Source organism: Ostrinia furnacalis, unplaced genomic scaffold (genome assembly GCF_004193835.3).
Source record: "Ostrinia furnacalis isolate ACB-3 unplaced genomic scaffold, ASM419383v2 OfSCF7086, whole genome shotgun sequence".
NCBI classification, from domain to species: Eukaryota; Metazoa; Arthropoda; class Insecta; order Lepidoptera; family Crambidae; genus Ostrinia; species Ostrinia furnacalis.
Genome location: NW_021137325.1, coordinates 113,095 through 125,871, shown reverse-complemented (window position 1 = coordinate 125,871; position 12,777 = coordinate 113,095). Strand labels below are relative to the sequence as shown.

Here is a 12,777-nt window from a genome sequence, read left to right as displayed (position 1 = left end):
AAAAGATATTTGACGATTGAAAAATCGGCCCTTACTTGCACAAATGACGAATTTAAAATGTAACAACTATTTAAATGTGAAACAGCCGGTTACGTGTCAGATTCTAAGAACATAACACTAACACATTTATCTAGCTTGCCACGAGGGGTTATGTATTTACTTTACTAATATTCTTTCTAAAAAATGTGTATAAAAATGTAAAAGTTCTAACATCGATCCCTCCCCCACGTGTTTGTAAAACGATTTGTACGAGCCGACGGGCGCGGGTGGCGAGGCATCTCGTCAAGTCATTACCAATTTCGGATCCTGTTCATAAACAACTTTAAACTGTCGTATCTTGTACAACTTGTATAAAACCTTCCGAAAATGCTTCAACTTTTACCTATTTAAAACTTTGTTTTTATGGAGATTGGCTTTTTATGAACGTAAAGTACGATTATTTAAATTAAAGTTCGACTTATAAGTGTGATAGCGTTATGTAATATGCAGTGCAATGGGAACTCTCTTATAAACCTATTAAGTAATGCCATAGCAAGATAATTGCAATTTCAGTAACATTTAAACTTATTGTTATACATACTTTCAAATGAACATCGTAAACTCAATTTCATGTAGAGATGTTTGTATTACGAGTATTATTATGTTTATGCCCCCCGATGTAGATCCAAAAGCACACTGTATAGATATGAAACAAGGATACAGAGTAGCCAAATCGTACAAATAAAATGTCTGAAATAAACTCTTCTGAGAAATGAATGCGGAAACTTCATACTTATCAGTGACTAAGCTACTGAAACATGAAAATTACATTTCCTGGAAAACAAAGCTTATGGCAATAAATTGCTGGTATGTACCTACAAAGGAAAAGGCTATAAGGTTGGATGGATACCGGATATTGTCCCACTTCAGAGTAATAATGGAGATCGATCGCAAATTAATAAAATACACTTTAGACGACCTACTTGTGAACTAAAAGCGCCCGGTCTTGATAATTTAGTTAACTCACTTAGTTTCTATGCAATAGGAGTTATATACTTAGACATAGACGAAGAGTAATTAATTGGAGGCTAGCGAGTTTGCTTCATTTTATATTAATCGAGCTTAAAGCTTTTGAGGTCATTGTAGTTATTTAGGAAAACCGCAATCAATTATCTCAAAATATTCATCTAGAAATTCTAATGAGAAAATTATTAACCCCATGTCCCCGTATCACCATATTATTATTTTTTTAATGTCGTCAGCCTAATTTTCAAACTGCTGCATTGTATTTCAATTAGTATCTTAAGTATGAAAAATAAACAGTTTTTATTTCTTCCTGTAAAGTTTGCACAAATGGACATAAGCAGTTTGAAAATTAGTCCGACGATGTGTTTATGTTTATAATGGTACATTTTATAGCTGAGTTTAAATACACAGTAGAATAAAGCAAGGGTATTTTATTTTCATTGAAAACACGCAAATGTATAATTCACCAAAAAATATGCAAGGAAGGCTTTGCATTTTCATTATAAACCCCACCACAATCCATGCAGTTATTTTTCCAAGAAGAAGTATCATTGCTCGCTCGATATAGAGGGCTTAAAATGAGGGCCTATTACATTCCCTCAGCACCCGCTTTGTTTACTCCTGCAACCCCCGGAAGAGGGAGAGCCTTGGCCTACATTTGTGGCTTTATTTAAGAAATGCCCTTGCATAGTATGATTACCTAAGTAGAGCCATAAATAGAAATGACCAAGAAAACTGATTTTGAGGAGTCGGTGAATTTTGAAATCTTCAGTCTAATTATGAGAATACGTTAGTGCAAAAATAATAACTTTGACTTTACGGCACGTAAAAGTATATCAGATTTCGATAATTTAAAAATAATTCCAAAGAATATTTTTTTTATAAAATATGGAATGTTTACTAAGTCATTTAAGAAAAACATCTGATTTTAAAATATTTGAAATTGATAATAAGTTACTCAACCTATTCTAAAGTATTATTTGGAATAAGTAACGTTTCACCTGAAAAAAGAATATTATTTTTTATGAATTTAAGAACACTTATTAATTTAATTACCACCCTAGTCGTTACCATATTATTATCTACATTATTAAAATAATCCGTTCTTTCTTGCTCTACTTAAGTTTTCTCTAATGGATTTACGTATTCTGATTCATTAGTCTTATTTTATGTCACTGGGATATTGTCAGAGCATGATGTTCTAAAATGTACCAACCAGCCAACAATATAAGTTATGCATACATATGGATCTTGTGAATAAGGAACGCTGTTTGTTGTGCCAACCCACACTGAAATTATAATGAAACTACCAACGCAAACTAACCAAAATAGGCACAGACAATATCAGTAATAATCACGGTTTTCACAACATCCCTGCAACATTTACTATGGAAAAAGCTAATTAAAGAATAGCGAGGAATATAGGTACTATTTGTGTTCTTATGCCTAATTAATAAATACCTTCAGAAACACCGCATGCTTTGATTTGATGGCCCCCATGCAGATTTATAGCATCATGTTTTATTCTTCAAATCTTCAGTTCTTAATTAGTATTGTTATTATTATCAAATATATATTTATTCAATATAAGAATCTATTCTTTTCTCTAACAACAGCAAATATCTTTATGCAAAGTCTTTACTTGATTATTCAATCTCTTTCGATAACTTAGATAAATATACTATTACAATAATATAACATTTATCACTCTAAGAGTTGCGTTTTTATAAACATTGGCAGCTTTAGAAGTCACACTAAAACATTTATTAACAATAAGAAATATCACAGGTGGATCAAGCGATTTACAAGCAGGAACTCTAATAGATAAAATTTGTCTAATTTCAATAATTATTGTAGAGGAAGTACGGATTGATTGTATGTCAACAATTCACTTTACATAGGCCTAGAATTGACTTCACTTTGACACATTGGATATGTTAAAAAGTGTTTATATTCACAACAGTTCAGGACAGTCTTAGCTGCAACAACCATGGATTCAATTACAGGAGGTAATCGTAGCGGGGACGATGCGAATCTTCTTTGTCCGTGCACTTGACAGTAAAAGCTTTGTATTTACACAAACAAATCGTCTCAGTTTTCGGTTTAACGTTCTCTTTCGCGACATTCGACACGGCTGTGTTTGGAGGTATCTAAGCGTTTGGGTCCCACGATTGTTTTTTCATTGTATTGAAAGTGGGAGAAGTTAACCTCAAAATAATATTTTTGATGCTATGTCCAGGATACGATTGGAGGAGGTGGGCGCAGCGACGCGGCGCGGTGCGCAGGCCCGGCCGAGCGCTGCCGAGCGCCCGCGAGCCCGCGGCCTTCGCTTCGGAGCGACAATAGGTAAGCCGTTTTGCAAGGCCTGTTTGCTACATACAGTACCTGATACTTATACATTGCATACTTAGAATATACCTAACAAGGACAGTTTCTTATATTCCAATTCGCGCTACGCTCAACACTGATATACACTCAGCGGCACGGAATTTGGCCCAAGCCTAAACACCCAGATATGAGGCCAAATAGGTGTTGTATACCTAAGTTTCGTGTGACATGTTAACAGAACATTTGTTTTTGTTATTTTAAGATGCTAGATTTATAAAAAAATGCGTCTGTTTAACTTTTTTGAGTCTAGAAACGCATTTCGTTGTTGGAGCGTAAAGAGTACGGGTAAGTTTAAATTCGATATTAAATGTTGTAAGGGTTTGGCGTTTCGTTTTTTGTTTTTAAATTAATCTTAGGGATATTCTCGTTTCCATAATTTGAGAATAATGCCCATTACTCCAGCTCAAGTTGCTCAAATAGTGTTGCTTAGAAGTCAAGGGCGTATGCAACGGGAGATGGCTGAAACTTTCAATTCATGGCGGACAAACTTAAGATATACGTTAAAAAGGCATGACTAGACCGCCTTTTACACAAAAAGACCGAGAAATGGGGAATTAAGGTGTAAATCAGCCCGCGATGACCCGATTATCGTGCTTGCAATATCAAGAAATCGGGCTCTCACTACGTTTGAGATACGCCAGCGTTTACAAACAGCAAGCCCAGTGAATGTCAGTGAGCACACAATACCTAAGAAGAAGGATGGAGGATCATAACTTGCATACTCGAAGACCAGCTCGAGAACCAGAACTTCTCCGATACCTTCGCGAAGTGCGCCTTACGTTTTCTAGAGAACATGCAAATTGGACGCAAGGCTAATGGAGTAAAGTTCTATGGTTCGTAATTGCAGAGTCACCTTAAGAGCTCCAGACGGCCGTGGAAGTGTATAGAGAAGGTGCGGAGAAGAGTTACTACGCAAACAGACAGTTTTCATAAAGAGTTTACTCCATTAGTCTAACGTCCAATTTGCATGTTCTCTAGAAAGCGTAAGTAGTACTTCGCGTAGGTATCGGAGAAGTTNAATAAGACATACGTGCATAAATACTTAAATAAGCTATATTTAAAGAAAACATATTATTTAATAACATTTAGTTACAACTTCAAATGTTTGTCACGAAAAACATTATTTAAATTATCAATCGTGTAGCAAATTAAATTATAACCAATTTGCAGTTTTGATTTTGTTTGTTTCTCTTGACGCCATGTCGACATGTGCGTTTCTTACGAATGCGAGGCAACACTGGCTGCACGAAGCTAGCGTGGGGTGCGGTACCAGGTGCGCAGGGTACAAGGTGCTTCGACCTGGTTTCGCATTGTGAAGACATTTTATTACTTCCGTGCGGTACCAGGTCTAAAAACCTGGTATTAAGGTAGGTACATCATTGGATTCTATTTTAAGAATACATCATAGACATATATTCATCACTTTCCTACACCGGACCCAATTGAAGTTATGCCTTTCGCACGACAAGAAAGACTATAATTTTCTTAGCCGCACGGTAAGCGAGACGTACACAAGGTCTATAGACCTGGTTTCGCACTCAACGTATTAAGTTTGTCCGCCATGAATTGAAAGTTTCAGCCATCTCCCGTTGCATACGCCCTTGACTTCTAAGCAACACTATTTGAGCAACTTGAGCTGGAGTAATGAGCATTATTCTCAAATTATGGAAACGAGAATAACCCTAAGATTAATTTAAAAACAAAAAACGAAATGCCAAACCCTTACAACATTTAATATCGAATTTAAACTTACCCGTACTCTTTACGCTCCAGCAACGAAATGCGTTTCTAGAGTCAAAAAAGTTAAATAGACGCATTTTTTTATAAATCTAGCCTCTTAAATTAACAAAAACAAATGTTCTGTTAACACGTCACACGAAACTTAGGTATACAACGCCTATTTGGCCTCATATCTGGTTGTTTAGGCTTGGGCCAAATTCTGTGCCGCTGAGTGTAGTTCTCCTAAAATATACATAGAAAGCCATTTCTAAGAAAAAATCAATAGCTAAAAAATGTAGTGATATAGCTAACTCTTGCTAGCCAATTAGCTAATTATGGAAAAGTACGTAGGTAGAGAGTCTAGACAGTGTTAAGATTTGTTTATTTAAAATGTTTGCTAATGGTTTGCTTTGTTACCTATCTATTCAAATTACAATTTTAAATTCTTTAAAAATATTTAATTAATAGTATTTCAGTTCGTAATTATTAGAAAATGATTTGCTACGAAACACAGTTAAAAGGATAGAGCTTGAATAAAAATAGAAATTTTAATAGATGGAGCATTAGAGCATTTTATCGGTAGAGCGTTCTAGTTTTCTTAGTAATCTTGAACATGATATAAAAGTTGGTACCTATTTGATCAGTTGTTTATCTCATGTACCTTCTAGGAACATATACGAATTGGTATACCCATTACGACAGTCAACTGGACTACGAATTTTACCGCCCATCTGTTCAAAGTTTGGGAAAACATTTTTTTTTGTTTTATTAAAATATTTTAACTCATAAGTTGTGCCAAAACATAAATATCTTCCATGTAAATGTAAAAATCTTTGACTTCAAAAAATGCCTTATTGAAATAAGCAATGTTTTAACTTTCCTTATACGTGCGACTCATTTTAACAAAAACACCTAACAGACTCAATTTCCGACTTTGCGAGTATAATGTAAGCGTTCTATAAGCACAAACATCAGCACAGCTTTATCGGAACGTTAGCACACGTGTCACGTATCTTCAAAAAAGGTGTGCGAGTACGTTTTAAATCGCATCGGCCAAGACGTGTGGAGATTCCATTGGCTCTGTTATGTCGTTCCAACAAAAGGGTGGCTTTATTCAGAAAACCAATAGTCTCGTAGTTCTTGGCTCTACAATGGGTGCATCGCTAGTACTAATAAATCATTTCACAGCGTAACTCGACACTTCAAATTAATTAATCCTGTGTTCGCATAGTTCGAGTGTATGCAGGCGAACGGCAGTGTGAGAGAGTTAACCCGAAACTGCAATTTCCCTGCAGCTGCGGCACGATGGGTTTTGTAAGTCAGGTATTATCGGAAGCTTGTGGGACCTCAACTAGGTTCTCAATTAGAATTCTGATTAGATTGGCGCTAGAAAAACAAGTACCTCAGTGCTGTGTCAAAGCGGCGAGGGAGGGAAATTAGAATTTTAGCTTAATCGGATATTTTATATTAGGGTACTTTGAAATTGTCGATGTTGGGGGAGCCATCGTTTTTTCGTCTATCATCTAAAGATTCAGTTAAAGATCAAATCAAGATTATAACGATTGATTGGTGTCAAAAAACCTATTGGCGAAGAAAAAGCTTTCAGCGCATCGTGTGGCTGTTATTTCATACTATACACAAAAAAAACATAAAATAGTTTTAAGAACAGCTCACATTGTATAAAGGAAGTGTATTTCCAGTGGCCCAAAATTGATATTCATAATTTTACTAGGAGCATTGTATGAAGAAAATAATATTACCACCCGCGGCGCTCGGTTGTGCCAAAAGACCGACCTTCGCTACAAAAGGACGGTTTCAACGTAGAAATGGACATAATACCCTATTTGTACTTTTTGCGGGTATATGACAGCGCCTGTTTTTAATATATCCCTTAACACGGTAGTGAAAATTGTAATATACTTCAAAATGGAAAATGGTTGATAGTGTTGATACCTCTCGTTTGAATTAGTGTGCTGTTTCATAAAAACCATTTTCAAAAGTTTCATATTTTGGTAACAACCGCGTTGTTTGAAAGGTAACATACCTAATACTTGAAAGAAATACTTTTCTACTTTTGCTTCAAGATAAGTACACAGTTAAAGGGGAAAGGGCACAAATTGAGTAAGTGAGTAACAACCCATCGCAGCCATCGATACAATAAGTTGTATTACTTCTTAAACGTGATCGCTGTATTGAATCATTTTTGCTAGGGAGGAAAACTCACACACACTATTATAAGTATAGACGCAGGTATATTCGTACACTGTGGCATCTTATGTCCTTGGAACAGGTGTTATTTTGCAACAAAAATGTATAGTCTGATGTGCTGTCGACTGTACACAGTTCTTATAAGTTTCACGATCGAAATGAGCAAGTCATGTAGAGTAGTTAAGTTATATTGCTGCCTTTTGTCCATATGTCTGAGAGTCCTCCACCTGGACATGAGCTGGAAGTCTTTAAATAGACTTCGGACGCAGGTTGGCGGTAGTAAGGACAATCTGGTCAGGTGGGGATTCTTGGATGGCTCAAACATGGAGTGCAGGTGCGGTTTTATTCCCCAGTCGATGAAGCACATGTGCCAGAGCAACTGAACGCAGGAGGATTTAATTAATGCTGCTGACAACGCCACTCTTGTAGCGGAGTTTTGGGCTGACACTGTGTAGGTTTGTTGTCGACCCGATAAGAAGAAGAAGTTATATGAACTGGCAGACAGTGGTGTCTGAGTTTGTTGCAGCGCGTCTTCTCAGCACTTGCCAAATGTTGGTCTTGAAGCGCTGGTAGGGTAAAAAGATTACGAGATATGTAGAGGCTCCTTAAGAGCAAAATATTTGACGATTTGTAAGTACTATTTAAATAGTCTATACAAATTTTGACTTTGACTTTACTCTCGAGAGAACTGTGAACAGACACGTTTCCCACTTTTACTACTATTCTCGTTACACTTTGTTTTTATAGTAGCGAAACAAAAACATAAGAGTTTACATTGGTGAATCCCTAATCTTCGCCTTCGTTTGTAGTTAAAAGCTTGCTTTTTTTCCTTCCAGATGAAACTGTTGGAATTTAAGAGGAGATAATAGAACGCGATCAAGTGTAAGTATATTCAAGTCTCAAGAGTCCTGTATATTTTCCTGTAGCTAATAAATGATACAATGAGACTTTGTTTATTGAGCAACACAGGCGCAAATATTTTCTTTAATACTTACGCCCGTATTCACAAACGATGCTTGCTTAAGTGAAGCAGCAAATTGAATGCACAGCATTAAATACAGCTCTGTGATTGGTTCACGTGTCACCCTATGCGTCCACGCGCACTGTGAGACCTCATAGTAGTGTTTGTGAATACGGGCGTTAGTTTATGAGAAAAAATATCTTTTGAGTTAAGTTGATCATTTTAAACATACAAAATCATAAACATGCAGTGATATATATCTTGAAAACGTCTTTAAATTGATTCGTTTTGGATTAGGAGACGTATATTTAAGAGGAAGGTTTCCCTCTTAAGAAAGTCCCGCTTTTTCCCACCTGAAAGTAACCCTAAGAAAAACCTTTAGCCTGAAATGTGCGTAAAGTGAAACGGGAACCTTAACCATATTGTAGTTTCCCACGACGCGGACTATTAGGCTGGGAGATTCGGGCTGGCAATTGGACTCAGAACACTATTCCGAGCAAATGACTAGTAACTGTAACGTTTTTTTTATACTCGGCACTTATTTCTTAATGCTGAAAATACTTTTTGTAATGAAGCAATACAAAAATTTTGCCGTTCCTTAGGTATAGTATTCGTAGTTAAGAGAAATAAAACTACTAACATTGAAGATATTAGAGACCATACAAAGAATTCAAAACTTTTCTGATACTTTTTGCTAATCAGGCGTATTCTAAAAGTAATTATCAAAAACAGTAAGTTTAAATTTTTCATAGTTTTTGACCTCAAACAAATGTAAAACGTTTCAAAGGTGACAGTAATTTTCACCTGAGAATAATGAACCATGTATTGGATGGCACGTGCCACTAATTACTATTACCCTTTGCCATAAAGATACTTTCAGGTCTGGATTGAGAAGGTTAACATAGCATTGAGTATTCCTTACCTCACTGGAGGTCAGGTAGCAGATCCTGGAGTCGGTGCTGTCGATGGACGCCTGCTGCACGATCCCGTATCTGCCGGACTCACGGTCGCTCGTGTACTCTGAACGAACGCTGTCTTGCCGGTCGAACACGCCCCTAGAACAAGGCAATGTTTCAATGAAAACACTTTATTCGTCATTTGAACTAAACTACTAAATAATAATGACATAGACTAGGTACTTAGATGCCAATACATTTTAAAATATTAGTATCCATTTGTAAGGAACCCCCATGCAAAATTTGAGACTCCTAGCACTTGTAGTTTCTGAAATTTCGTGATGAGTGTGTGAGTGAGTTGGTGAGCTTTATAGATATACCTAGACAAAGTCAAATTTTGCTACAATGTGGATTTCTCTGATCAACAAATTATTCAACTGTATTATTATAATTTCTTATACAAATAGACATATTAGTAACGCTATGTTTTTATTGTTATCTACGTTGGTAAAATTTACAAAAACCTAATGTTACTCTTCTGGCAGACATCATCAAGATAAAAGTGAAAACAATTTGAATGAATATTCAACGTAAGATAACACTGATTTCGTTAGACATGAAAAGGTTTCTATTTTAGTTTTACTCCAAAATTCTAGAATAAACGCTTGTGTCGAAGAGCGTCGACCTTCAAATAGATCTTTTCTCTCCAGTGCTGGGGACCGTAGTTATTGAAAGCTTTGAATTCGAGTCAGACCTAGACAAAAAGAAGGGTTTTCAGTTGACGAATTCCATATGATTTATCACACTGCGCAATCAACTGACACTTGTTAACTTTCTATACGGTGCGGGACCTTTAATCAAACTTTGTAATTGGCTTTTAGAACTATATCTACTGTTCGAAACCAATGTACTGCGAGTTATTAAAAACGAAATGGGTATGTTGTTGTGTTACACAAGAACTTCTATTTCCAGTACCGCACAATATTCTCTGAAGTTAAATCGATTACAAAAGACAAACAATTGTATATTTTAAAAAGAAAAAGTTCAGGAACAAACGGAATAAAATCTTGGAAAAAGATTGGTTGAATTTCAATATTTAGAGCAATCACGAGACAGAAGCTATAATTGAAATTGAATCGAGTTTTAAGCGCTGTTTCGTATACAATAAATGACAATTTGTACTTTTTCTTACAGCATTGTTAATGGAATGATCACTTAGGTTTCACGAGACAGAAAAAGGTTACAGAAAGGNGTGAAAGGTTAAAGACATGTTACATAAAAATGCCTACCTTTTATCGAAAAATATTTTTGGCTGTCGTATCGAAAAACAAATTGAGAGCACGATAGTAGTTTATAAAAAAAAAAGAAAAATACTATCCTCGCTAACGGAACGAATTTTCACGATGATTCATTAAGTTCGATGACACGTAAACAGTGATCAATCACTCCGATTGAAGTATTTATGGGTGAGTAGCGAGGTAAATACTTATAGGCATGTAATAAACACACGCTATTAGGTGGTACATAATTTTATTTACTTAGGCTGGGTTGCATCATCTCATTTTAACTTTGGCAAACGTCAAAAATGTGTCAAACTCCATACATAACACACCGGTTATCGTTATAGTAACGGTTAAAGTTAGGTGGTGCAACTCAGCCTTAGTGAACATTCTGCTATATTTCCTTGCAAAGTTCTTTTTCAGAATAAAAGTGTAGTTACCTAAAATAGGTTTTAGTTGAGAGTGAATTCAGTTTATTACCTAATTACAAAGAATTGCTTCACGTGCCAACAAAATGTACATTATTATGAAATGCTTTTAACGTAACATACGATTTACCATTTTATATACCATACCATTTTCAGATTAAGAATATGATATTGACAAAGCCATTATTTAAAACTGTCAGCACGATTATTTCGACCAGATTTATTCATAGCGATTCCTGGAATGGCCGGTCTGTTCGTCCCAGGAGCACCAACGTGGCAGCATAGAGGTAAATACATTGTATGCATGATTGTAAATCTCTACGTTATGAATATGGAGTTTATTATTATTTTAACGGAACGCTCCAAAACAGACAAGAGTGTTTTGGTAAAAGTTTCAAGATCGAATGATAGGAAATTTCCTCTCGCCTCCTCAAAGAAATTGCAAAAAGCCTTGGTAATTGACATGTCCTTTGTTCGAAAAACAGTTGAATGAAATATTTTATTTGTACTGTCAGCCGCGTGATTAAACGTGAGAGGCTCAAAGCTTATAACAACTTTATTATCACCAGCATAAGTAGGTATCGTTGAAAATAGGCCTTCACAACATATCCCATTTAGCATGATGTAACTATTTTTCTTCAAGTATTATCTAAAAAAAAATCGAAGACTTATATCGTCGTGCCAGCTTACTTGATTATCCTGAGCAACACAACCATTGCTAGTAGCATTAACGTGCTGTGAAATATCTCGACACTTCAAATATACTATAACTTATTATTTTATGCTTCAACCACACCAACGCGTGCAGGTCGCCATCGCCGGCGCGATCATGGCGCGATCACAGGGAAATGACAGGTCGCGAGAACTGTCATGGTTCCGGCGACCTGTCATTGGCCTTTCATGGCGCCTGCGATGGCGATCTGCACGCTTTGGTGTGGTTAACGCTTTACTTACCTTTGTTCAAAACTGTCAGCTCTGTTACTCCGGTAGCCAGAGTCGTTCAAGCTGCCCTCATGCCGCAGGCTGGGCAGGGAGTCCCAGGGTGAGCGCCGCGGGCCGGGGGCGGGGGCGCCGCGCCAGCCATCAGAGTGGCGGTACCACGCCGCACGCGCAGATTCGCCGATGCACGACGCGCATCGGGAAGCGCTCACGAAACTGCGCAAAAATAATTATCGTATAGTAAGTGGCTAAGGCACCATCTCTTCTTTTTTTCTGTTCAGGTAGTAGTCGAGAGGTCGATGGCGAGATATCGTAAGGCAACATCCGTCGACAATAAAACACTTATGAAGACGCATTAATTATGATTATGGATTAGTTTCAAAAAAATCTTAGAGAGAACAGACCATATAGCGGACCTTACACCTGTACATAAACTACTTTTATAAATCACTATCACAAATAAACACACTTCCTTCTAACAAAATGTAGTTAGGTAGGACCTGTAATAGTTTTTTTTATCTTCATTTTTCCTCACCTCAGTAGATCTGTACAATTGTTTACGGTCTCTTGAATACCAGTCCTATCTTCAATCTTTGTATTAGCTTTAGTGGGTCAACAGTTTGTATGATATTTTATGATTAATGTTTGCCGAGAGCTTTTTCGTATTTTTGTCAATACCAATATAACTTGTATACTGATTCATAATACTCAAGGACGTGCAAATACGAAATTACGCTCAATAACAGTTTAAACATGATCTAAAGCTAAGTATCGATAGTTATAATGATGCTATTAGTACTAAAATCTAGCCGAATAATTAATAATGTTCATCAAAATAACATCCCACATCATACCGAACAAAAGGTAATATGAAGCCTAAAGTAAAACCCATTATCTTCTCGTCGCCTACTCCGAAAGTTGCATCATAACCTTTTAGTATCCAGTATCGTGGA

General features: G+C 36.5%; 1 protein-coding gene across 8 annotated transcripts in view; it reads right to left on the bottom strand.

Annotated features, from left to right (window-relative positions):
* sif (guanine nucleotide exchange factor still life) overlaps nt 1-12,777 on the bottom strand; it is a 114,689-nt gene that overhangs the window by 69,137 nt on the left and 32,775 nt on the right. For all 8 annotated transcript variants that reach the window (XM_028319079.1, XM_028319076.1, XM_028319075.1 and 5 more), the window contains 2 exons: nt 11,840-12,040; nt 9,204-9,336 (listed from right to left, as the gene is read on the bottom strand). In XM_028319079.1, the coding sequence (XP_028174880.1) occupies nt 9,204-9,336; nt 11,840-12,040 (334 nt within the window). The remainder of the gene's footprint in view (nt 1-9,203; nt 9,337-11,839; nt 12,041-12,777) is intronic.